Source organism: Scyliorhinus canicula, chromosome 6 (assembly GCF_902713615.1).
Source record: "Scyliorhinus canicula chromosome 6, sScyCan1.1, whole genome shotgun sequence".
Classification (NCBI taxonomy): domain Eukaryota; kingdom Metazoa; phylum Chordata; class Chondrichthyes; order Carcharhiniformes; family Scyliorhinidae; genus Scyliorhinus; species Scyliorhinus canicula.
In genome coordinates this window covers 124,636,259-124,663,982 of record NC_052151.1, presented here as the reverse complement: position 1 = coordinate 124,663,982, position 27,724 = coordinate 124,636,259, and the positions used below count along the sequence as shown (strand labels likewise).

The 27,724-nt window shown below is 47.2% G+C and overlaps 1 protein-coding gene and 1 long non-coding RNA gene across 11 annotated transcripts in view; one reads left to right on the top strand and one right to left on the bottom strand.

Moving 5' to 3' along the window:
* asxl2 (ASXL transcriptional regulator 2) overlaps positions 1-27,724 on the bottom strand; it is a 360,043-nt gene that overhangs the window by 105,038 nt on the left and 227,281 nt on the right. For 9 of the 10 annotated variants that reach the window (XM_038800064.1, XM_038800070.1, XM_038800063.1 and 6 more), the window contains 2 exons: positions 26,129-26,237; positions 22,993-23,104 (listed from right to left, as the gene is read on the bottom strand). The exons of the other annotated variant lie outside the window; for it this stretch is intronic. In XM_038800064.1, the coding sequence (XP_038655992.1) occupies positions 22,993-23,104; positions 26,129-26,237 (221 nt within the window). The remainder of the gene's footprint in view (positions 1-22,992; positions 23,105-26,128; positions 26,238-27,724) is intronic. 10 annotated transcript variants of the gene reach the window in all.
* LOC119967481 lies at positions 2,556-27,257 on the top strand. The gene is made up of 2 exons (XR_005460996.1): positions 2,556-2,796; positions 27,109-27,257. It is a non-coding gene; the product is annotated as an uncharacterized LOC119967481 (long non-coding RNA).

Sequence of the window (27,724 nt, the reverse complement as noted above, 5' to 3'; positions counted from 1 at the left end):
ACCGTTGCTCAAAAGACAATGGTGCAATTCTCCAGCTGCGTCCGCCCATGACCAGAGAATTCCACCCGAGGTCAATGGAGTTGTCCATTGTATGTGGCTCACCCGTAGCGTTCTTGCGGCTGGCGGGATGGGAGAAACCAGCCCAATCCCTCCTTCCTGGGGATCATCCAAGTGAATCTATTCTGAGCTGCCTCCAATGAAATAATGGGCGTGATTCAGCAGACAAAAGTCAAAGTCCACTTTTGGGCATGTTTGCGGATGTTTCTTGGCGGCAGCAGCAACAGGATTCACCCTGCTAACTACCGGCACTTCGCCAATTTCTTTAGTCTCAGGGAGTTTCTCCTGTCAAGGCCAAACTTCAGTCAATCTCGCAGGGGCACCATTTTAAATGGCATCCCCCCCCCCCCCCCCCCCCCCCCCGTGCACCCAAAGTGTCATTATGCCTGGTCTACGTTTGTGGAAACCAGTACTAAACAGCGCCCTGGAGAGGTCGTGCAGTCACGGTGCCGGATACATACACTGTCCATATATTTATTTAAATATACAGATCAGGGCCGGGATTCTCCCCTACCCAGCACCTTTAGGGGCCAAGCCCTCACATTGAGGGGCTAGGCCCACGCCGGAGTGGTTCCCGCTCCGTCGGCTGGCGTGAACGGCCTTTGGTGCCACGCCAGCCGGGGCCGAAAGGACATCGCCGGCCGGCATAAGTCCGCGCATGCGCCGGAGCATCAGCGGCTACTGACGTCATACCGGCGCATGCGCAGGGGAGGCGGTCTCTTCCGCCTCCGCCATGGTGAAGACCATGGCGAAGGCGGAAGAAAAAATGCCCCCACAGCACAGGCCCGCCCGCCGATCGGTGGGCCCCGATCGCGGGCCAGGCCACCGTGGGGGCACCCTCCGGGGTCATATCGCCCCGCGCCCCCCGCCAGGACCCCAGCGCCCGTTCGCGCCACCAATCCCGCCGGTAAGGTAGGTGGTTTAATCCACGCCGGCGGGAGAGGCTTGTCAGCAGCGGGACTTCGGCCCATCGCGGGCCTGAGAATCGCTGCGGGGGGCCCGCCGACCGGCGCGGCGCGATTCCCGCCCTCGCCGAATCTCGGGTGGTGGAGAATTCGGGACACGGCGTGGGCGGGATTGACGCCAGCCCCAGGCGATTCTCCAACCCGGCGGGGGGTCGGAGAATCCTGCCCCTGGATCTCTCCCAGAGCCCAGCATGGAGCCCGATTTGGGGCTCTTGCGCGATTCACCCATTAAGCCCAGCTCAGTGCCAGGTGCAACGCAGTCGTTTAATTTCTGCCCAATATCTATCCCCCGATAAGGGGACCAATACCACTCACAGTACTAGAGATGTGGTCTCACCAGTATCTTGTACAGTTGCAGCAAGACTTCCCTACTCAATGCTCCAACCTTCTTGAAATAAGGGCCAACATTCCATTCACCATTCTGATTACCTGTTGCACCTGTGTGCTAGCTTTCTGTGTTTGTGCATAAGTACCCCAAAGTCCCTTTGTGTTGCAGATTTTCTCTATTTAAATAATACTCTGTTCTTTTGTTTGCCATTCCAAAATGAACAACTTCACATTTTCCCACATTATGGGTGGGATTTACTTTACGTATGTTTTTCGGCGGTGAAGGAGGCGCGCCAGCTGGATCTACTGGTCCCACCGTTGTAAACACGATTTCCCATTGACAGCACCCCTCATCGCCCAGAAACCCGTGCACCGGCGTGGCAGCGAAATCCCAGCCTATACTTCATCTGCTAACTTTTTGTCCACTTATTTAACCTAAATATTTCTTTTCAAACTGCTGTATCCCTCTTGCAAAGTCTGAAAATTTGGCAACAGTGCATTTGCTTCCTTCCTCAAGTGATCCTCAAGTGATCCAATTAAGTCTGCCCCACTTGACTACTCTTTCCTGACTCCCTACCCATTATGCTGTCAGAATTTGACAAAAAACAAATCTAATGTCTGCAAATTCAGATTTGGCCTACATGTGAAGCAGAGTTCAAGGTCAGCACATAGCTGTACCATTGCTTTCAGATGTAATTGAAGTCAGCATTATCAACTCAAGTCCACATTTACCACAGAAATAGCCTATTTAAACTTACAGTGCTGTAATTATAGCCGCCCACGATGACAATGCTGTAACACTTTACTTTTGCAGATCTCAGCTCTCAAGCCTGCACTGTTGAAATACATCACCTTTTTCAACCAACTCTGCATTTCTTTTCAGTTGCCACAAGCTTAAACTGTAAATATTGCACAGAAATAAGGACAAAATATCTGACCTTTAAATGAAGGTTAAACTACACTTGAGCCCTGATCCCAACCTTCTCACCCACTACCTCACTTCACCTCATGACTACACTTTGTCTTGACTTCCAACGCAGTTTATTATATAACACATACAAACTCACACAAGTATATTCAACATCATACATCTGCCACACTTCCTGTCTGCACAAATTGATTTGCTATTGTTATACTTTTGTCACATCATAAATGTCAACTTCCTTTCCATTTACACTTATGCGCATGTTAAATTTCACACACCACCACTAAACCTACCAAACTCAACTGGCTCTCCGTGGAAATCAACAGTCAAGAAAAATTGTGCATTCTTTTGTTAACTCATCCCTGCTGTTCCATATAGTATCACAACTTCCCTATACGTTTACTAGCCGACTTGCCAATTTTGTGGCAAAGACATTATCCAGCAGATGGATTCAAGACTAAAGCAACAGAATGAACACTATTGAGCACTACTTGGAAGTGTTGATGCGCAGGACTGGAAACGGTAATTTCAGCTTATTTGGCTGGTCCCTCATGTTTAATACAGTGCTCATGTCATAATATTTTCATAGTTTAATTAAAAGGTGCACAGATCCCGGATTAACGTTGACCATGGATGCCAACAAAACTTTCGACTTTGAACAAAATAGATATTTGCCAGTATGAAACTAGAATTTAATTTCAAAGTGTTGGTCAGTAAAATTGGAAAAATAAAACCCAGTCTTGCATTTTTACTATTTATATAGTCAAGCCACATTAATAACCTCTTTCTAGCGAAAAGTTAAATACCAGTGATACATTAAAAAAAAAAGTACCTTTGGTTATTATCAAGGCTGCATTGCATGTTGCTTGCTCTTAATATCACTGTTGATCATATTATATATTACATCGATGGGTAACTGTGCCAGGCATGTTGCAGAAATAGAGCTAACTGGTATTTTAAGTAGACCTGGCTCTACTGGACTGGGTAATGGGGAGGGATTCTCTCATCCCACGGCAGAGTGTGCACGCCGTCGTAATCGCCGTCGCGTTTAACAACGGCGTAAACGGGCCGCCCCCAGGACTAATTCTGGCCCCTACAGGGGGCCAGCACGGCGCTGGAGCGGTTCATGCTGCTCCAGCTGCCGATCCCGGCGCAAACTGGGCGCCGCGGGATCTGTACATGCACAGTGGCACTGGCGCCAACGCGCGCATGCACAGTAGCTTCCTTCAACGCTTCGGCCCCGACGCAACATGGCGTAGGATTACAGGGGCCGGCGTGTAGGAAATGAATCCCCCAGCTAGAGAGGCCGGCCCGCCGAGCGGTAGGCCCCGATCGCGGGCCAGGCCACATCGGAGCCCGCCCCCCCCCACACACGGGATCAGAGCCCCCCTCCCCTCCACAGGCCACCACCTGACCCTTCCACTCCGAGTTCCCGCTGGCTGAGAGCAGGTGTGGACGGCGCCGGCAGGACTCAGCATTTCCACGACGATCGCTCGGCCCATCCCGGCCCGAGAATCGGCGGGCCGGCCGCGTAGAGCGGCCCAGTGCCAACCACGCCGGCATCGGGGCGGCGTGGCATGGTCATTCTCTGGCCCGGCCCAGGGCTGAGAGAATCCCGCCCATGGTGTTTCCAAATAGTAATTTCTTGTCAAGGTCAAGATATCGAAAATAGAACACTGAAACCAACTAGTAAAATTTTGTAAATGTGCAAATTGTCTTTTCTCAATCTTTATTAAGCTCTGATCTAATAACAGCTCTTCGAACCACTCCTACATATCTCTACCCAGGCATGAACGTATATAAAATGCAAACGCAGAAGATAGCTTCGCTTGTTGATGCAGTAACAACTTCTCTGTACATACTCGATACCACATTGCAGACTTACGTTGTTACTGATGACATCTTGGAGCCCCAGTAACCACATTCAACAGTTACAACCATCTTCAATTAGCCGCAGCTGTGACTCAGAGCTCGCAATCCAGAGGCCCGCAGGAAGTCACTTTCTTAAAGCCACAGTATGCCATTTCTTCTTGGTCCACCATTTCAAAATATTATTACTACCCTTTTCAAGAACACTAAACTAATTTCATAAAACACTGCAGTTAATGTTCATAATTATCAGTATGTAAGACAAAATCAAAAGAGAAAAAAAACGCAAGAGCTCTGCAACCTCCTCCAGCTGTATCTCTCAGTACACATTCCAGGTTCTTCAAGCAAAAGTAAAATAATAGGGTGTTGAAAATCTGGAATAAAAACAGAAAATACTGGAAATACTCAGCTGGTCAGGTGGTATCTGTGCAGCTTGATCCTCCAAGTCTAGGTTCACCTAAATTACCCCCTTTGTACTTTTCATGAGGTGGTCAAATGTTTAATCATCTTGGACTCTATCAAGAACCTCCGTTAACCACTTTGTTGTTCTGCTTTACTCCTCGATTTGAAAAGTCTCCATACTAGATAAAGGAAACTGTAGTGACATGTATGACTGATTGATAGAAAGGGCCAACATCGTACTGGACACACCAAGAAAGAAATGGGAAGAGGACCTGGGGGTTGAGATAGGGTGGGGACTCTGGAGCGAAGCACTGCATAGGGTCAACTTCACCTCCATGTGCGCAAAGCTCAGCCTGACGCAGCTAAAAGTGGTACACAGAGCCGAGAACCAGGGAGGTGGGGGGTAGGGAGGAAAATGAGAGCCGGAAGGAAGGCACGGGATACAACAACGAACTTGGCATCTCCAGGAGGAGGGAACGAGGAGAATAAAGACGAAAGGTGGGAGGAACAGCAGAAACAGAGGTAAGTGCGAGACGGCAGCGTGATCCGTCCGGGAGAAGCAAGCGACAACACCAATACCAAATCCATTTGAGTATTGCCCACTGTAATTGTTTCTCCGGCACCCAAATGTATATTTACCTCCCCAGTCTCCACCCCCCTCCCCCCCACCAACAGTCGCCTACCTATATGTTGTAAATAATTTTGCCAGGTGTACAGAGTTGCTGCTGTTGAGCTGGGGCACAATACCCTCCCAGTTATTCTATTTTATTTGTTATTTAAAAAAAAAAGTTATTTATTATTTTATTTTCTTTGGTATGTTTGGGTGTGCCCTTCTCTTATATATATGTATATATATATATATATGTATATATATATATAAATATGTTTCTTATCCTGTGAACATAACAAAGAACAAAGAAAATTACAGCACAGGAACAGGCCCTTCAGCCCTCCCAGCCTGCGCCGATCCAGATCCTTTATCTAAACCTGTTGCCTATTTACCAAGGTCTACTTCTCTCTGTTCCCCACCCGTTCATATATCTGTCCAGATGCATCTTAAATGATGCTATCGTACCCACCTCTACCACCTCCGCTGGCAAAGCATTCCAGGCAACCACCACCCTCTGCGTAAAAAACTTTCCACGCACACCTCCCTTAAACTTTCCCCCTCTCACTTTGAAATCGTGACCGACCCCTTGTAATTGACACCCCCACTCTTGGAAAAAGCTTGTTGCTATCCACCCTGTCCATATCTCTCATAATTTTGTAGACCTCAATCAGGTCTCACCTCAACCTCCGTCTTTCCAACGAAAACAATCCTAATCTACTCAACCTTTCTTCACAGCTAGCACCCTCCATACCAGGTAACATCCTGGTGAACCTCCTCTGCACCCTCTCTAAAGCATCCACATCCTTCTGGTAATGTGGCGACCAGAACTGCACACAGTATTCCAAATGTGGCCTAACCAAAGTCCGATACATCTGTAACATGACCTGCTGACTCTTGTACTCAATACCCCGCCCGATGAAGGCAAGCATGCTGTATGCCTTCTTGACCACTCTATCAACCTGCGTTACCACCTTCAGGGTACAATGAACCTGAACTCCCAGATCTCTCTGGACATCAATTTTCCCCAGGACTCTTCCATTGACCATATAGTCTGCTCTTGAGTTAGATCTTCCAAAATGCATCACCTCACATTTGCCTGGATTGAACTCCATCTGCCATTTCTCTGCCCAACTCTCCAATCTATCTATATTTTGCTGTATTCTCTGACAGTCCTCCTCGCTATCTGCAACTCCACCAATCTTAGTATCATCTGCAAACTTGCTCATCAGACCACTTATACCTTCGTCCAGATCATTTATGTATATCACAAACAACAGTGGTCCGAGCACGGATCCCTGTGGAACACCACTAGTCACCTGTCTCCATTTTGAGACACTCTCTTCCACCACTACTCTCTGTCTCCTGTTGCCCAGCCAGTTCTTTATCCATCTAGCTAGTACACCCTGAACCCCATACGACTTCACTTTTTCCATCAACCTGCCATGGGAAACTTTATCAAATGCTTTACTGAAGTCCATGTATATGACATCTACAGCCCTTCCCTCATGAATTAACTTTGTCACTTCCTCAAAGAATTCTATTAGGTTTGTAAGACATGACCTTCCCTGCACAAAACCATGCTGCCTATCACTGATAAGTCTATTTTCTTCCAAATGTGAATAGATCCTATCGCTCAGTATCTTCTCCACCAGTTTGCCTACCACTGACGTCAAGCTCACAGGCCTATAATTCCCTGGATTATCCCTGCTACCCTTCTTAAACAAAGGTACAACATTAGCAATTCTCCAGTCCTCTGGGACCTCACCCATGCTCAAGGATGCTGCAAAGATATCTGTTAAGGACCCAGCTATTTTGTCCCTCGCTTCCCTCAGTAACCTGGGATAGATCCCATCTGGTCCTGGGAACCTGTCCACCTTAATGCCTTTTAGAATACCCAAAACCTCCCCCTTCCTTATGCCGACATGACCTAGAGTATTTAAACATCCATCCCGAGGCTCAACATCCGTCATGTCCCTCTCCTTGGTGAATACCGATGCAAAGTACTCATTAAGAAGCTCACTCATTTCCTCTGACTCCACGCATAAATTCTCACTTTTGTCTTTGAGTGGGCCAATCCTTTCTCTAGTTACCCTCTTGCTCCTTATATACGAATAAAAGACTTTGGGATTTTCCTTAACCCTGTTAGCGAAAGATATTTCATGATCCCTTTTAGCCCTCTTTATTGCGCGTTTGAGATTTGTCCTACTTTCCAGATATTCCTCCAAAGCTTCAGCAGTTTTGAGTCGCCTCGATCTTACATATGCTTCCTTTTTCATTTTAGCTAATCTCACAATTCCACCCATCATCCATGGTTCCCTAATCTTGCCATTTCTATCTCTCATTTTCACAGGAACCTGTCTGTCCTGCACTCTAATCAACCTTTCCTTAAAAGACTCCCACATTTCAAATGTGGATTTATCTTTAAACAGCTGCTCCCAGTCCACATTCCCGAGCTCCTGCCGAATTTTGTTATAGTTGGCCTTTCCCCAATTTAGCACTCTTCCTTTAGGACCACTCTCGTCTTTGTCCATGAGTATTCTAAAACTTACAGAATTGTGATCTCTATTCCCAAAGTAATCGCCGACTGAAACATCAACCACCTGGCCGGGATTATTCCCCAATACCAGGTCCAGTATGGCCCCTTCCAGAGTTGGACTATTTACATACTGCTCTAAAAAACTCTCCTGGATGCTCCTTACAAATTCTGCTCCACCTACGCCTCCAACACTACATGAGTGTCATTCAATGTTGGGGAAGTTAAAATCTCCCATCACAACCACCCTATTGCTCCTACATTGTTCTATATTCTGTCTACATATTTGTACCTCTACTTCACGCTCGCTTTTGGGAGGCCTATAGTAAAGTCCTAACAATGTTACTGCACCCGTCCTATTTCTTAGTTCTGTCCATATTGCCTCAGTGCTCGAATCCTCCATCGTGCCCTCCTTAATCACAGCTGTAATATCATCTCAGACCAGTAATGCAACTCCTCCACCCCTTTTACCTCCCTCTCTATCCTTCCTGAAGCATCTATACCCTGGGATATTTAGTTGCCAGTCTTGCCCATCCTTCAACCAAGTCTCAGTAATACCAATAACATCATATTCCCAGGTACTAATCCAAGCCCTAAGTTCATCTGCCTTACCTGCTACACTTCTCACATTAAAACAAATGCACCTCAGACCACCTATCCCTTTGCGATCATCATCTCTTCCCTGTCTACTCTTCCCCTTAGTCACGTTGAGTTTATTATCCAGTACCTTACTGGCTTTAGTTGCTGACTCTTTACTGACCTCTAACTTCCTAATCTGGTTCCCATCCCCCTGCCACATTAGTTTAAAACCTCCCCAATAGTGTTAGCAAAAGCACCCCCGAGGACATTGGTTCCAGTCCTGCCCAGGTGTAGACCATCCGATTTGTAATGGTCCCACCGCCCCCAGAACCGGTTCCAATGTCCCAAAAATCTGAACCCCCTCCCTCCTGCACCATCTCTCAAGCCACGTAAACGGTGTATAAAAGTATATAACGGTAAATATACTTTGTTCAAACACCCAATAAAAAACATTTATCAAAAAAAAATCTTTTTGACTATGCACTTGATCACATTTCTATTGCTGCTTGTGCCTCCTTCCCCATGTGAAACACATAGGACATTTTATTGGATTGGAGGTGTTGTGTTATGCTGCTTCGGATAACACAGGCTGCTACTTGATGCAGTCTTAACTAAAGGATGCTCCAGATTTTGAAATGAGTTCAATGTATTTACTGAACTATTAACACAGTTCTCAAATGAGTCGACTCTCTGCTAATCTAACTGTGGTAACTCAGTCTAACTGTACCAGCTTGCTCGAAGCCACATGCTGGGGTGTGATGCTGCTGATCAACCCTGTCTAACTCTCTAGATGTCTGTCTGTGGAAAGAGGCAGGGTGTGAGTGCCTCATCCCTTTTATAGTGTTTATGTCATGCCCCCTTGTGGTGATGCCACCTCTGAGTGTCCTGATTGCCCATCGGTTGTGTCCAATTCTGGGTGTTCAATTGGTTGCATGTTTGCATATCATGACAGGAGGCACTATTTAAATACAAATTGTTGAAGCCACAGCACTCTGTTTAAAACTGAAGGCTGAAAGGTTAGTGACAAAATAAATACTGGTCGGTATTCTCCGGTCGTCGTGATTCACTTTTCCTGCCGGCAGCGCACCCTTGCCATCAGGTTTTGCGGTGGCGTGGAGTGGTTTCAATGGAAAATCCTATTGACAAGTCGCAGGAAGATAGAATCTCGCTGCCAGCAAACGTCGCACCGCCGTGAAATGTGGCTGAGGGACTGGCGAGTTCCGCCCACTGTACCATACCTGTTCGGAAAGCAACCATAGCTGCATGAAAACAACATGCTGCACAGTACAGCTAATTGCACAATTACTTCACGTTTGAACCAAAGTTCAAAAGAAATAAGCAGGTCAGCACGCCCTCCAAATACATTTGGCAACAAGCACCGTGTATGTACGAGCGTTTGGCACAAAATCACTTGGTGGCGAACCTCTTTCAGTTTCGAGTAAGGTAAGAGGACTGTGAACATGGATCGCTTTGTGACAAGAAAGAGACGACCAGAGACGCAAATAGGCAGTGCACATACTGGCCAGAATCTCAGATCAGAATCTTCTGGAGAGGGCATGGCAGGACAGAGTAGTGCTAGTGTTAGTGCTATACAGAGCACATGGCCTCCGGTGAACAAAGAAGACACTTAAATCAGGAACAAAGCGGTACAAAATGATTTCTTGAGATATGGTTTTGTTAATTGTACTAATGCAAATCAGGATGCAAAGCCGATGTGAATGTGAGTTTAAAATCTTCAAAACTGCAAAGGCATCTGAAGAATAAGTATGGGGAGCACAAAAAACTTTTTTTTCCCCAAAGGATGCAGTGAAAACTGAAATCATCAGCTGAAGTCCTCAACAGAAATGTTACATTGAATGACAAAGCACAATTAGCCTCTGACATGATAGCTTAATGTGTAGCTAAAGAGAAAATGCCCACACTGTAGCCAAGAGATTAATTCTCCCTGCAGCTTTAGATATGGCTCACATGGTCCTAGATGAGAGGTCAGCTGAAAAACTGAAACTTAGTGATTTTGGGATTTTGCTGAGAATTTAGAAGTTCAGCTTATTTCTCATTTAAAATCAACACAAGAGTTCTCAATACAATTGGATGAAAGTATAGATGTTAGATTGTGCAACCTTGATAGTTTGTTAGATATGTTTGGCACAATGAATTTGTTGAAGATTTGGTGTGCTACTTGATATTACCAATCAGCATGATTTTCACACGATCTTTGAAGCGTTGAATAGTTACGTGGTTGGCAAGTGCTGGCTCAACTGGGTTCACTGCAGGGGCAGTGTACATGACTGGGACAAACAGTGGAGCTAAAATGAGGATTAGGGAGGCAGCTGGTCAGGACATTGTTTGGAATCATTGCTTTGTTCACCGTAAAGCAGTGGCATCAAAAGGAATTTCATCCGATCTTGAAGGGGTGTTGAAAGAAATTGTACAAGTTGTGAATTTAATTAAATACAGCACATTCGATACCAAGCTTTTCGAGGCTCTGTGTTCCGATAAGGGGGCTGAGCACACACATTTATTATTCCACTCGGAGGTATGTTGGTGCTTGATGGTGTTTACAAACTGAGGTATGAAATTTACACTTTCCTCCTTGACAAATTGTCCCCTCTGGTTGATTTGTTTGGTAATGAAAGTTGGATGCTAACTGTATCTTACCTTGCAGACATTTTTAAAAATTTTAAACAAACTGAACCTCAAATTGCAAGGTGATGGAACCATTAATTCACTAGACACGCGTTTTAAGATATGAACAGTGGTTTTAATCTACTTACAACAGAGCCAGCCTGTTCTGCGATGAACTGAACGACTGGCTCTGAGCATTGGTATTGATACAGCAGTCTAGGGGGAGGAGTCATGGGCGGAGCCAAGGGTGGAGCCCTGTACAAACTCCTAAGCATTCCCAGCGCTACTCCCCCTAGTGGTCGGGCAATGCAACTGCGCTTACAAATGCATGGTCTCATGTATATACAATACAGTCTGAATTACGGAGTTACATTCACCACATTCACCCCCTACAACAAAAATCAAGTCCGGCAGGGGTGGTGGTTCATAAATTGAGTCTGTCCGGTGGTCGGACTGTCCGCTGCGATCTGCAGAGCACTGGGGTTGCAGCCTCTTGCGGTGGCCGGACGGTTGTTGTGGGTTGGGGTACGATGGCGGACTCCAGGGAAGATCTCGTCCGAGCTCCATACCCGTCTGGTTCAACTGGGGACTGAGGGCGCTGGGGGTTAGCCGGTGTGGGCGCGCGGAGCGAGCTAGTGGGCTCGGGAGCGCGAGGGGGCGGCTGGGTTGCGCAGAACCGATGCAGCGAGCTAGTGGGCTCGGGAGCCCGAAGGGGCGGCAGGATTGGGTGTAGGGTGAGGGGTGCATCTGTAGTGATAGAGGGGATGCTGGACCCGGCGGGTGCAAGGTCCCGGAGGGATACTGTGTCCAGCCGGCCGTCGGGGAACTCGACGAAGGCGTACTGGGGGTTGGAGTGAAGCAGGCGCACCTTTTCAACAAGGGGGTCGGTTTTGTGCGCCCTGACGTGCTTCCTCAGGAGTACAAGGCCCGGTGTCTTTAGCCATGCCGGGAGAGAGACCCCCATGGTAGTGCCCCTGGAAAAAATGAAGAGCCTCTCGTGAGGGGTCTGATTGGTCGCTGTGCATAAGAGGGACCTAATAGCGTGGAGCGCTTCTGGGAGGACTTCCTGCCAATGGGAGACTTGGAGATTCCTGGACCGGAGGGTCAGTAGGATGGTCTTCCAGACCGTCGCATTCTCCCTCTCCACCTGCCCATTCCCCCTGAGGTTGTAGCTGGTAGTCCTGCTCGAGGCGATGCCCTTGTCGAGCAGGTACTGACGCAGCTCGTCGCTCATGAAGGACGAACCCCGGTCGCTGTGCACGTAGCTGAGGAAACCAAACAGGGTGAAGATACTATGCAGGGCCCTAATGACTGTGTGGGAGGTCACATCGGGGCACGGGATAGCAAATGGGAAGTGTGAGAACTCATCTATGACGTTTAAGAAGTAAACGTTCCTGTTAGTTGAGGGGAGTGGCCCTTTGAAATCGATCGCGAGGCGTTCAAAGGGCCTAGAAGCCTTGACCAGGTAGGCCCTGTCTTGTCTATAGAAGTGGGGTTTGCACTCCGCACAGGTCCGGCAATCTCTGGTGAAGGCTTTTACCTCCTCGTTGGAGAAAGGCAGATTTTGGGCTTTGATGTAGTGGGCGAGCCGGGTGACCCCCAGGTGGCAGAGGTCATTGTGGATGACTTTCAGGCGGTCGATCTGCGCGCTGGCGCATGTCCCGCGGGATAGGGCATCTGGGGGCTTGTTGAGCTTCCCCGATCAATACTTAATATCGTAGCTATAGGTGGAGAGTTCGATCCTGCACCGCAGGATTTTATCGTTTTTAATTTTGCACCTTTGCGAGTTGTCAAACATAAAGGCAACCGATCGTTGGTCGGTGATGAGGGTGAACCTCCTACCTGCGAGGTAGTGCCTCCAGTTACGAATAGCCTCCACAATGGCTTGTGCTTCTTTTTCAACTGCCGAGTGTCGGAGTTCCGAAGCGGAGAGGGTACGGGAGAAAAATGCAACTCGCCTTCCTGCCTGATTTAAGGTGGCTGCTAGAGCTACCTCTGAGGTGTCGCTCTCAACTTGAAATGGAGTGGATTCATCCACCGCCTGCATAGCCGCCTTGGCGATGTCCTCCTTGATGCAGTTGAAGGCCTGGCACACCTCAGCTGACAGGGGAAATAGTGTGGCCTTAAAGATTGGCGGGCTTTGCCCGCATATTGAGGGACCCACTGGGCGTAGTAGGAAAAGAAACCCAAGCACCGTTTGAGGGCTTTGGGACAATGAGGGAGGGGGAGTTCTAAGAGGGTGCGCATACGGTTCGGGTCTGGGCCCAGGACTTAGTTTTCCACGACATAGCCGAGGATGGCTAGTCTGGTTGTGCGGAAAACGCATTTCTCCTTGTTATAAGTGAGGTTTCATTTCTGAGCCGTCTGGAGAAAACGGTAGAGGTTGGCGACTTGGTCCTGCTGGTCATAGCCGCAGATGGTGACATTGTCCAAGTACGGAAACGTGGCCCGCAGCCCGTACTGGTCCACCATTCGGTCCATTGCTCGTTGGAACACCGAAACCCCGTTAGTGACGCCGAAGGGGACCTGGAGGAAATGGAAGGGGCGGCCATCGGCTTCGAATGCCGTGTAGTGGCGGTCCTCCGGGCGGATTGGGAGCTGGTGGTATGCAGACTTCGGATCCACCGTGGAAAAGTGCTGATACTGGGCGATCTGGTTTACCATGTCTGCAATCCTGGGGAGGGGATACGCGTCAAGGAGCGTAAATCTATTTATGGTCTGACTATAGTCGACAACCATACGGAATTTGTCCCCGGTCTTCACGACCACCACCTGAGCTCTCCAGGGACTGTTGCTGGCCTCTGTGATCCCCTCACTGAGAAGCCTTCGGACCCCCGATCTGATGAACACCCTATCCTGCAGGCTGTACCGCCTGCTGCGAGTGGCTACGGGTCTACAGTCCTGTGTGAGATTGGCAAAGAGGGAAGGGGGGGAGATTTGCAGTGTGACAAGGCTGCAGATAGTGAGTGGGGGCAGGGGCCCGCCGAAGCTGAGGGTGAGGCTCTTAAGGTTACATTGAAAGTCTAGGCCTAATAAGAATGGCGTGCAGAATTCGGGCAAGACGTAGAGTTGAAATTTGCATAGCTACGCCTCGGATTGTGAGTGTCACGGCGGTGCGCCCCTGGATCTGGAGAGTGGGAGCCTGAAGCGAGAGAGATAGTTTGCCGCACGGGGAAAACGGGGAGTGAACAGCGTCTTACCAGATCTGGGTGTATGAAGCTCTCAGTACTCCCAGAGTCGAAAAGGCATGGTGTGCTGTACCCGTTGATTTGGACCTCTGTCATCGAGTTTCGCAGATGCTTCGGGCGCGATTGGTCCAGAGTGACTGCGGTGCGTTGCGGGTAGTCGGCGGCTTGATCAGCTGTGCTGGAGTGGCCCCGTGATGACTGCCCTCTGAGTTCGTAGTCGTCGAGGTGAGTTTCAGAGTTTGAAGGGAATGGATCCCAAGATGGCCGCCCCCATGAGTTGCACATGACCGGCCGCATGGAGGAGGATTGCCAAGATGGCTGCCCCCATGAGTCGCACATGGCCTGCCGCATGGAGGAGGATTGCCAAGATGGCCGCCCCCATGAGTCGCACATGTCAGGTGGGGGCGGAGTCGGCATACAGGCTGCAGCATTTCGGGGCCTGCGGGCCTGTGAATTCAGGGAACGAGTGCTTTGAGCTGCGGGAGGGTTAGAGGCTGGGGCTTTCTTCACCAGACACACTCTGGTATAGTGTCCTTTTCGCCCGCAGCTGCTGCAGGTCGCCTTGCGGGCCGGGCAGTGCTGCCGTGAGTGCTGATTCTGGCCGCAAAAGTGGCAGGCTAGGGCAGCATTGTGGCTGGGCGGTCGCACGGCGCAGGCCTGGGGGAGTCGTTGGTCGGGGGCCCATGACGGGGTCGCGGGGAACGAGGTGAGGCTGCGGAAAGAGACCTCCATAGTGGTAGCAAGTTCAACAGTCGCTTCAAGATTTAGGGGCCCCTTTTCCAGCAGTCGCTGGCGCACGTAATTTGACCTAAGGACCGCAACAAAGGCATCGCGTACAGCAAGTTCTCTATGTTCTGCCGCGGTAACCGCCTGGTAATTACAGTCACTAGATAAAGTTTTAAGCTCTCTCAGGAATTCTGCGAGCGATTCCGTAGGCCGCTGCCGGCGAGTACTGAACACGTACATAGAACAGTACAGCACAGAACAGGCCCTTCGGCCCTCAATGTTGTGCCGAGCCATGATCACCCTACTCAAACCCACGTATCCACCCTATACCCGTAACCCAACAAGCCCCCCTTAACCTTACTTTTATTAGGACACTACGGGCAATTTAGCATGGCCAATCCACCTAACCCACAAATCTTTGGACTGTGGGAGGAAACCGGAGCACCCGGAGGAAACCCACGCACACAGGGGGAGGACGTGCAGACTCCACACAGACAGTGACCCAGCCGGGAATCGAACCTGGGACCCTGGAGCTGTGAAGCATTTATGCTAACCACCATGCTACCCTGCTGCCCAGCAAGCACGTGTCGTGCATAGACTTCATTAACAGGCCTCACATACATTTTGTCGAGTAGCACTAGGGCTTCAATATACGAACCGGCACAGTTTAGTCGAGTAAAGATTCTGTGGCTCACCCTCGCGTGCAGTAGGCTCATTTTCTGCTCCTCCGTTGTTTCGGCTGTGCTTGCTTCCGCCAGGTAGGCTTTAAAACACCGCAGCCAATGAGAAAAAAATTATTTTGCCTCTGCATCCTGCGGGTCGATTTCCAGTCGCTCCGGCTTGAGGGCTGATTCCATGATTGATCCTGACTGTTTCTTAAGTAGATTAAATTGATGGAACCATCAATTCACTAGACACGTGCTTTTAGATATGTACAGTGGTTTTAATCTACTTACAACAGAGCCAGCCTGTTCTGCGTTGAACTCTCGATGAACTGAACGACTGGCTCTGAGCATTGGTATTTATACAGCAGTTCAGGGGGAGGAGTCGTGGGTGGAGCCAAGGGTGGAGCCCTGTACAAACGCCTAAGCATTCCCAGCGCAACTCCCCCCTAGTGGTCGGGCAACGCAACTGCGCTTACAAATGCATGGTCTCATGTATATAGAATACAGTGTGAATTACGGAGTTACATTCACCACACAAGGGAAGGATTATGATTCTTTGGGCACTGTGAAGAAGTAGATGCATTCGAAAAGTCGTAAGTTTGGCGAGTGTAAGTACAAAAATCAAAACCACTATATGTTCCCCACACTGCTACAGTATAATCAAAGAAAACAGTGTTAGTAAGGGAACTTCCAATAGACTGGCAGACCTTATTCAGTCGCATCTGGCTGCGCTGATCAACAGTTTCTGTTGCTACTTTCCAGGGGAGAAGTTTAAGATTTTTTAAAGAGAAGAGGTGAGCGAAAAACACTTTTGAGTTTGAGACCCCAGAGCCAATTATTAACTTACAGGTGACTCCAAATGAAGAGACTGAGCTGCTGCACCTGTGAGAGCACATTAAAAACACACCACAAGTCCATGAGGTTGTCAGCATACGGGAGTAGCATCTACCAGGAGTATCCAGTGCTGAATAAAACTAGCATTTTGTTGCTGTTTCCGTTCACAACGACCTGCATGTGTGCGAGATTCGATTTTCCATTCTCATAAAGATGAAGATGGAAAGCATCTACTTCTTCACAGCGCCCAAAGGAACCAGCTGAATTTTGCACCTGATATTCATATTGCCTTCTCCTCCTGATTGGAGTGAGATCAGGTGGACCAAGCAGGTGCACCTGTCACATTAAAAGTAAGCAAACGTGTCGTGGATCACAAAGGTCGGCCGGCATGGGTTGTGAAGGTTGGCCAGTTGGCAAAAGGGCATGCATCTCGTTTTAATAAATTTAAATACATTTGAATGTTATTAGCTGCCCCCCCTACCACCTCACTAAATATTCACATTGTGCCAATGTGAGATCACGTATGTGAGGTTTCCAACTGGTTTGGCCATGCGTGAGGCAATCGAGCTGATCCCTATAATGTTACATTTTTAAGATTGCCAACAACAGTTGGTAGTTCAAATAATGAGAGATTGATGCACAGTTATCACATTGTTAAAAGGATACTCTTGCTAATAATAAGACAACTTTCTGTGGTTTGTTTTGTTAGTTTTGATGGAGATAACGGACAAGTTTTTGACGTAGCAGTAGAGCTTAATGGTGTCTGGCATTTGTTAGAATTATTTGGGTATATTAAGGTTCTAAAATCTTTCTGCATCGCCAGTGCAAGCTGATAACAGCACAGCAAGGGAAACAGGGAAACTGGAACCTGAATGAAGGGGTTAAGCAACAGGTTCTATCTTTAAGTAATAAGTTTGAAGAATTGAGAAATTAACTGTGTAAGGACTGAGAAAAATGTAGAAATTAGACTGGCCAATTTCAACGCCAAACCTGGTACATAAAGAGAAAACGAAAGGGACAGAAAGATTGGATTCAGAGAGTGAGAAAAAGGAAACATTAAAAACTAAAAACAATTGAATTTTTAAGATCTCCAACAAAAATTAATAGCTGAAAGAATGAGCCTCCACACCTGTAATAATTAGTTTTCAGTGCTTGAAAGGCTGATTCATTGTAATTAACAATGATCACATTCCAAAAGGGTACTTACGCTTGTAATGTCATGATTTAACTTTCTGTGGTTAGTTTGGTTCATATCTACTACATAAATACAACAACTTCATGTAATTCAATGAATATCTATGGATTGTATGAATATGAATGGAGATCTACAGCGAAATGTCACTTTTGGAAGGTTAATGGCAGAGCAGCACAACTTGAACAGTAAGTTCTGGATATTTGGGCTCAACTGTGCACTTCTTCCCTGCCTGAAGTTATTGCACCATTTACCCATAAATACCACCATCATGCATCATTAGCCTCATTGAAACTTTGACAGCAAATTCAGACCCATACACAGTCTATATGAAGTAATTTGCTGACATGAAACAAACTCCTTTTTAGATAATTTCAGATCCAAATAAATGTCTGAGTAAGGGATTGTGTAACTAACAGACAAACATTTAATAAAATTGATGGGCGCAATTCTCCGCACTTACGACGGTGCAGAGAATAGCGGGGGTCGTAAATTTTTACAGCCACGCTAGTCCAACGCCCTCCCGCTATTCTCCCCCCCCCCCCACGCCCGACTCCCGACACGAACCGCTGCTGCCGTCTTTTTACGGCGAGCAGCGATTCACAGCTGGCCGATGGGCCGAATTCCAAGCCCTTTACGGCCGTTTTTACGAACGGCAAACACACCTGGTCTGGCCGTTCGTAAAAACGGCCGTAAAGTCCCGATCTTGGCAACCATGGCACCGATTGGCACGGCAGTACCACGGCCGTGCCAAGGGTGCCGATCGCGGGCAGTGGGTCCGATTCCCGCGCACTCTTTGTCCTTCCGCCGCCCCGCTGTATCAATTCGCGGGGCGGCTGAGGGGCATCCCGGCCCGCGCATGCGCGGGTTTCGCGCAAATGCGCGATGACATCATCCCGCATGCGCGGGTTGGAGTCTTCCAATCCGCGCATGCGCGGCTGACGTCATGCGACACGTCTGCCGTCGCAAACCTCTGGCAAGCGGGCCTAACGAAATTCGTTAAGCCCGCGATGCCGGAGTTCACGGCCGCGGCATACTAGCCCCGACCGGGGACCAGAATCGGTTCCCGGTCGGGGAGGGGGAGGCTGGCGTCAAACCCGCCCGGTTTTGACGCCAGCCTTACGATTTCTCCCTGTCTGGGAGAATCGCGCCCGATATCTTTTTGGTAACTTGCAGGAAGTACTTCATTTTGCAGTTGCTTCTCTTATGCTTACTTTCTGTCAAGGTACGCTGAGTAAACATTGCCCATTTACCCAAGCAGTAGCCTTCTTACTAATCAGCAAAGAAATTCCAATCAAAAACGCAAAATATTCCCAGTTAGTATTACAACAGAGATATTGAATTTAAGAAGGTACAGGGATTGTGAAGATGTTCATTATTGTATGATGAACTATGCACTCCAAGCCAGCCAAACTTGCTTATTTAGGAATACTGGATGATGTCACTAATATTATACAGATTATTATTACGCACTTTATCACCATCACTTCCTTGACCATGTTTCATGCATTGGAAGTCAATTCACTAACTCCCTGTCAGTTGACTGCTCAACTGTCCAGTGGCTCTATTGGTCAAACAAACAACATGCAGAGGAGAGAAACACGCTAAAACACTTTAAATCAGTAGCTAAAGAACCCATGTCAAATATATTTCAATTTTAGCAATTGAAATAGCTTTATTTACATTTTGTGTGTGCAACATCTATTTTTTGGGTGGAGGAACAGAAAGGGGCCTTTTAGTTACTCTTAAAGATGCCAGAGAGGGAATGTGTCTAAAACGCAAGGGTTGGGGGTGGTGTGTTATAGGAAGCAGGCAACACGGCCACCACCAATTAACAGGCCCTTAAACTCCTTAAGGAATTTGTTAAGGAGCCTGTATGTTAGGGATTTAAATTTTCAAAGCTTTTCCAAGCAAGTTAAAACAGTGTTGAGCAAGTTAGTGCATGGTGTGGGTTTGCCACGGAAGAAATCTAATCTATAGTGCTAACTAGCACGAATCACTGCTTCCAACCTTCCTTTCCATGGCCTCTTCCCACCTCCAACTCCACGTTCCTTGCTCCACCTCCACGTTCTTCTGAGGAGTTGCTCACTCTAATCTGCAAGGCAGCAGGTGCTCCAAAATGGCTGCCATGTTCCTTTGCCACTGGTGCCAGGCAGTTCCTGCCTTCTTAAGGTTCATGGTGCTATTAATTGGGCGTCAAGCACGCTGCCTCGCCAATTAGACCATTTGTATTTTAAAATTATTTTAATTATTAATATCTGTACCGTCAGCTGCTGAGGTTCTAAGCTCTGGAATTACCTCCCCAGACCTCTCTGCTACTTTGAAAACACTCTTATTTCCTTCCTCATCTACCCTGATTTCTCTTCATGTAGCTCAGTGTCAATTTTTGCTGATAATGCTCCTGTGAAGCAGCTTCTGACATTTTTATATCTTAAAGGTGCTATATAATTGTAAGTTATTATTGCTGCAATTACAATGGCTGTAATTCTCCTGCCATCGGAACTCTCTTTTTTCACTGGCAGTGCACACCTGCCTGCGGGTTTCCAGCAGTGTGGCTTCAATGGCAAATCCCATTGACAACAGGCGGGAAGAGAGAATACCGCCACCACTGAATGGCGTGCCACCGGGAAACCATGCGGCTAGGGGACCGAAGACTCCACACTTCACAAGTATTTCACTGGTTATAGAGTGCTTTGGAACACTCGAGGCTATGCAAGGTGCTATATAAATGCAAGTCTCTCTTTCCTTTTTAATGCGAGTCCTTTCATCATTTTGCATACTTAGAAGTACATATATTAAAAAGAAATGGGCTTATGAAGAATAATTAAATTCAAAAAGAACAATACTGAAGGGTAATGCAATCCAATTATTTTTGTTACAGAATGTTCTGACATGTATAGAAATCAGGAAATCTTGTAAACTGAGGCTCACTCAATGCAATACCAGCATATTGCAGACATGACCCATCTTGCACAGCAGGAAGATTAAGTTATTAAAGATAAACTTACCCAACTGTCAATTATTGCAATATTGCTAGCACTCTTTTGTGGAGCGAGACCTGAATGAAATGCATGTGCACTGACTCAATTCCAACTGTTGTCATAATTCATCTCTTAATTGCAAATTTTACTCAGTCAATAAATCAGCGTAGCCTAAAATCATACCACCATTGGCAGAAGGAGAACAGTATTCTAACAGAAACTTTATCTTCTTGAGTTCTCTGCCCGAAGGTCTGATGCATAGCACTGAAATCTCCACAACTAGCAGGGCAAAGAGGCAGGTCTTGAATCTACCCCAGCCAAAACGGGGATCAAATGCTATTGGCACGAGTCTGATCCACGTTGGTCGTTCAGCTGAGTAATTTAATCGGACGCCCAAGGAGTCTGAGTTGCCGTGGCAACACACAGGGCACGATTCAACCAAAGAAATTCAAAAGGCGGGATTTTCCCACCACCCTGCCATGTGTTTTCCGGCGGCGGAGGTGGCCCGCCAGCAGGATCTACCAGTCTCGCCCTAAGTGCAATTTTCAGCTGGTTTGGAGGGGATTTTCTCACCGGCTTTTTGGGTGAAACAGCACTAAACACCGCCTGTTCCAGGCCTCGCTGAGGAGGCTGTTAGTTTACAGGCGCCGGGAGAATCAGGCATAGACACATTTAAATGAGCCGCACGGGAGAATGTCAGATAGAGTGCAGAGCTCCTCCTAAAACTAGCTCAACCTTGGAACTGCCAATGTGGGAAATACATAGGAATGAATAGAATTGAAAAGACCATACAGGATCTCCAGGACGTGACTTTAATACAGTTGAAGGCACACGTCCTGCCTGCTGCCAATCAACACTCATCAGCAGCGGGCCTGTCAAAGTCGGTGGGGATGTGTCAGCATCCACCATCCTAATATCCTCTGCCTAGATGAATTTAGCTTTGTCCTAGAGTGATAAGACACCTTGGGCACGAGTCAACCAAGAAACACACGGATATACAACGTCACTCGTATTAAATAAGGGGCCTCAGTGGGGAACGAACGGCCGAAGCCGCACATATCCCCATTTTCTACATCGAGAAGCTCCACAATTGGTCACACTTCCCCCCTCCGCAATCCTCGCGACATCCACGCAGGGCACCCCTTGCCTGATCGACAGCATACAGAAAATACCAGCTTGGCACCTTGGCAGTGCGAATCTGGCAGCCCCCCTGTTGGATGGCAGTGCCACTTGGGCATCTTGGCAGTGCCAGGCTGGCACCTAGGTGGCACTGTCAGAGTGCTTGGGTAGCACCAGCAATGCCAGGGTACCACCCTGCCCAAGGGGCATGCGCCTGGGGACCTCCAATCCCCTGGGAGACGCCTATGAGTGCCATTCTGTCTGGTCCCCATTTGTGGGGACCAGTGCTGAACGGCACTCGCTCGACGTCTCAGAGGCAAAGGGGAAACTGCATATTAGCTGTCTTGCTCTAACATGCAGATTTTCTAAAGTAATCCCGCCTACAAAGTGCGGGATTTACATCGCAACGTCTCGCGGGATAACATTAAATCTCGCGAGGCATTGCGAGCCAGCTCGATCCTGGGAGCAGGGTCTCCCGGCTTTTATTGGTCACGCTGCACCTCAGTGAGCCCCTTTTTTTGGGTGCAGCATGGCATTGGATCACTTATATGCTTGCGTCTCACACAGAAGTGATAATTACCAGATAATGGCACTGAATCAGCCTGAACTTTAGTTCCAATTTCACGGGCATGACAGATGGAAACCGGGAGTAGTATTTAATAGAGTTGATGAGGGTCTTCTCTGCTGGCATGTGAGCCAGCAAGAGCTTTGAGTTGCGACTTTAGGAAAGGCTCACTGTATTAAGTATTGGCCTTCCCACGATCAAGAATCTCAGGGGTGGAAGTCCTGCCTGACAATCACAGGCCGGCAGCTCAAATGAACATCTACCTCACCAGGGAAGTGGTGGCTGCTGCCGGTACAAAACTCACTTGAGGTCTAGTATTGTTGCTGGATCCCGGGCCACAGATCAGTGTTGGCATGAGGGGAGAAGATTGCGAGGGAGTGAGGAGGGTCAATCAGCAGAAAGGGCAAGGGGATGGCTCACAGCAGACCACTCTCTTCCCAAAGCTGAGTCCCTCGATAAGGCACTGAGTGCCTTTGAATGAGGGACCCCCATAGGAGCCAGCAAGCAACCCGCATGGGGAGCCCCCTTCACCCAGCTGTGGCAATTTCAGGCCTGTAAATGCACATTAATGGACTAGTTAAGCAACTCAATTGGCAGCAGGGTAGGAAGACCTTCCATGGGCCTTCCAACGACCAACTTAATTGGATCAAAGCAGGAAGGCAGTGGGATCCCTGCCCATCATCCTCCCACCTGATTAAATGCACCCTGCCATCAAATGTGGCACAGGGAAGAGCCACAGATTAATTTATTCATTCCAACAAAGACGTTAATAGTTTTGGAGGTCACATGATTAATTTTCAACTTTGAATCGTCTTCCAAATTCCACCTACTTCTCTTTCTTTCTCTTTTCTCATTGCTCCCTGTGCTCTGCGAGTCTGATTGAGCATCACTGCTGTCATCCCACATCTCAGACAGCTCCTTCATTTCATCTGGGACATCCTTCTGAGGAACCAAAAGAAGGAGGCAATATTACTTACTGTAGTTCAGAGCTCTGATTTCACTACTTACTTTATCTGAGATTAACTGGCAATGAGCAATAATGGTTGCTTTTGAAAAGCTGCGTTACATAGTCAGCAGAAGATTACTGACAGTCAATTGCCATGGGGCATCTCCTCATCCACCAAAATAGATTTGTCAGAAATCCTGTTTAAGTATGCAAATTGGATTTACGTGAGTAAATAGGGCTTTTGACAAACTTGCTCTGACATCTTGGTAGCAGAGTGGGAGAAGCCCTGAGGAAATTTTCCCTCCGTTTGCAATGGAATTAAGGTTTGCTAAACCGAAAAATAAACCTATTTCCCCACCATTTCCCAAATCTTCAGGATCTGCTAAAAAGGAAAATTATTAAATTTATGTTATTTTTCCTAAAAGTAACTCCTGTTCAAATATTCACCCAGATATTACAACGCTGCACATATTACACTATTCAATTGGCTGAAATAGATTAACATGTTTCCTCCTGTCCTGATTTTCTGAACTCATATAGTTCAGAGATACTGACTACAGTTGGTTTCAATCTTTATTGACTGGAGACAAAGGAGCAAGGCTGTCAAATAAACTGGATAATGACAGAAATAATTTAAATAGCCAGAGAATGTAAATGCGGAGAAGCGCTAGTGTAGATACAATATAATAGAGTAGATTTCTCTTCAACCCTTGTTCCACTTAATTCTAGAGTTGAAGTTAATTTTATCAAACATGTAACAATCAATGATATTCCAGATGTAATCAAATGAGTTGGGGCTTAGTTAATGTGGAAGCAAATATTCTGTGTCATGCGTTAGCTGTGGAATGACCTGGTTGTCAGCCTATAGGAGGGGCATGAGAACAACCCAAAGACGATTCTTTTTTTTGTGAGAACGGTCTGATTTCTGCTTCTGACAGCACCAGTGGAGAAACTAGGTACTTGTAGAATAGCATAAAACTTCATCTTCAAGTACTCTTATAGTATATAATCATGAAATTAATTTAGTAAGTTTGACTGTTTCAGTAATCAACACAACGGACCAGATTTTCAAAGCAAGGTCCGGATCACACTGGGATGAATTTTGGGTCCCAACCCTATTGCTAATTCAATGCTATATTTAAATATAAATGCCCTGATTGGGTAGGAGGCTAATTCAACGGCCAATTAGCGATGCCAATCGCATCAAGGCGAGTGTTCTGTCTGATGCCAGATGCAAAGGCAGGAAGCAGCCATGTTAGGGCTGCTTCTTTGTTGAACAGAACAGACAGCACCTCAAAGGGCCAGGCGCTACAACACAGAGAAAAGTGGCGATGCACGCAAAGATAAAGTGCAAGTTGGTCTTAAACTGACGCAAATAGAAATACATTTTCTGAGATTGAACCCGACACCGGGGTACTAACGTATACCAGACTGTTTGAGTTTGCTGATTGCCCGTTCAAAATCCCACCTCAGCTTCCCCAGCTCGTTTCCAAGCTCTTAAAGAAGCTTATTGGGTCATTAGTAGAAGGTGAGCGGGTTTCCCATTCCCATCTCCCCATGCCACCTCTCATCCCGATTTCCCACCTCCAACCCCTTAAAAATTTTGAAAGGTCCTGGAGGCATCAGGATTTAGACAACATCCGAAACCATGGGCGGGATTCCCCGCACTTGGCGCGATGGCCCGACGCCGGCTCCAAGAGCGGTATGAACCACTCTGGCGTTGGGACAGTCGGAAGTTGCGGAATCCTCTGCATTTTTGGGGACTAGGCCGAAGGGCCGCCGTGTGTTGGCGCATGCACAGAACCGCCGGCATGTTTTTGTGCATGCGCAGAACCGCCAGTGTGTTTCTTGCACATGCGCAGGGAGTTTCTTCTCCGCGCCGGCTATGGCGGATTCTTAGAGGCCGGCACAGAGGGAAAGATTGCCCCCAAGGCACAGGCCCGCACACAGACCCGCACATCCCCCTGAGGCCGGATCCTCCCACGCACCCCCGAGGACTCCGCTAGCCGCCCTCCAAGCCAGGTCCTGCCGGGATGGACCATGTCTATTTCACGCCCGCGAGACTGAACGAAAACGCGCGGCCGATTGGCCCATCGGGGCCTGGAGAATTGCCGGGGGGGGGGGCCGTTTGCAACGGTCCCCGACCGGCACGGCGTGAACCCCGCCCTCTCCTGAAAACCGGAGAATTCGGCAGCTGGCGTCGGAAAGGCCAGCCGGGATTTACGCAGCCCCCCAGGTATTCTCCGACACGGCGGGTGGTCGAGAATCCCGTCCCATGATTTTGAAATCATACCCGCACCAGGTCCCAAGTTGTCTCAACCCAGTTAGTTCCTTGTGACTATGAGCTTGGAACACAAAACTATCTATAAATTAGTACTAAATCTCACAGGGATTCCATAAGGATACAGGGAATGGAAAAAATAGCATTGGTGAAATAGTGGATTGTTCTACCAATGGCAGATTAAAATCACATTATGAGGGCTGAGTAAGTGAGCTTACTCCGCATCTGCCATTTTACACCTGACATGAGGCTTCTTAAACTAAAAATGCTTCCCCCCTGACACTGTTCTTCTTACTTTGATTATCACTGGTAACTGGGTGGTATGGTAGCGCAGTGGTTAGCATTGTTGCTTCACAGCGCCAGAGTCCCAGGTTCGATTCCTGGCTTGGGTCACCATCTGTGCGGAGTCTGCACTTCTCCCCGTGACTGCGTGGGTTTCCTCCGGGAGCTCCGGTTTCCTCCCACTAGCCCCGAACGACGTGCTGTTCGGTGAATTGGAAATTCTGAATTCTTCCTGTGTTCCCGAACAGGCACCGGAGAGCGGCGACTAGGGGATTTTCTCAGTAACTTTATTGCAATGTTAATGTAAGCCTACTTGTGACACGAGTAAAGATTATTATTAATAATTTTTTTAAATAAAAGCAGAATTACAATAGTTTATAATATATCCTTTGCTCCTCCAAGCACACAAACTAGTTTTAGAAGATAGCATTATTGTGTTTCTTTGAGAAAAACTCACCTTCAAAGTATAGACTCCCATGCGGCCAGGTACCTTATAGAAAATACCTTCTTCTCCCCTAGAATTTGTGTGAAGCATAGCATTCAAGCAAGCCAATGGAGAGGTGCCACTAGGAGAAACAGAAATAACATCAATTGAATGTGGTGCTTGGAACATTTGTGAGTCAAGATACTGTGAATACAAAGTTCTTTGATGTATTTTTTAAGAAGAAAGTACAGTACTACAGGGTGCCAACCGTGCCTATTTGTTCTGCAGCCAGAATCTAGCTATAATTCATATCCACTCTGATTAGATTTTCTGAATAATCATAGTAGTCAGAAAGGTACTTTTGTCCTTAAGGGTATAGTGAAAGCATTTCAGAGAGCTTCTGAAAATTCCGAAGACAGGTTGCATTTTGTTCCAAATAAGCAAATCCAAATCTGTCTTTGGAATTTTCGGAAGCTCTCTGAAATGCTTTCACTTCCAACTCAGACAGAATGGCAAGCATCTTGGGTCAAAAAATGGCTATATCGTGTCAAAAACAAAATTAGTTCCAGAAATTTTGGTACAAATTTGCTGCAAATCTTCTCGAAAAGGACTAAATATTCATATTTCAAATAATGAGATGTCACAACTTGCCAAATATGCCTTGTGTTGTATCTGAAGCAGATTACTGGGATTAGTATTCAAGTTATTTACGGGAAAGCTGTAGGCATCAACTTGGGTGCAAAGAAAAGCATGAAAAGCTTCCATATTTTGTGTAGCAGGGTAGCCAAGCCTCCAAGATTAGCCTGGAGTCTCCAGGAATTGAAGATTCAAAACCCAGGACACTACTGTGAGTAATGCTGGGGAAAAGTAATCAGAACATTAAAATATATGGATTTTCTTGGTTATTTTCTCTCTTTAACAGCTGTAAAAATATTGAAAATGAGGGGAAAAAGGGCTCTTTTGTCAACAGTCAAACATCATCCAATTCAGTAATGAATCTTTTTGTTTTTCAGTTGTCGTAGGAAGAATATGTGGAATATGTGGAAGTACTGGCTGGAGCATGCGGGAAAGCCATGTGATGAAACTTCCAGATATACATTTGATCACATTTGGCAACCCTATGTGTATGAAAATTTGTCAATAAATTAATCTTTAAAATTCACTAATTTGCTGATGGTATCTATGGAAGAATATTTGAGCTGACAAAACATAAGTCCTTACTGTAGGAAGTGTCACCAGGCACCTGCAAACGTTTTCCCCTGTATTGAGCAAATAGTTGCTGAAACTATTATTATTGCCTTTGTCACTGTCAGACTCAACTTTTCCAGTACTCTCCCTGTCAGTCTCCCGTCCTCCACTCTCTGTAAACTTCAGCTCTTTTCATATCCTTACCGATGGCCCTACACACCTATACCCCACATCCATTGGTTCCTGGTCTCAAAGCAGCTATTTGAAATGACCATCCTTGTGTTTGAATTAATTCTCTCTATCTTGTCAACCTTCTTCAGACCCAGCACCACCCCTTTAGAATTCTTCATCTCTGTGATGCTCACCTTTTGTGCATCCCTTTTCCTTCACACCATCAGTGGTGGCTGTTCCTTCAGTTCTGGAATTCCATCCCTAAACTCG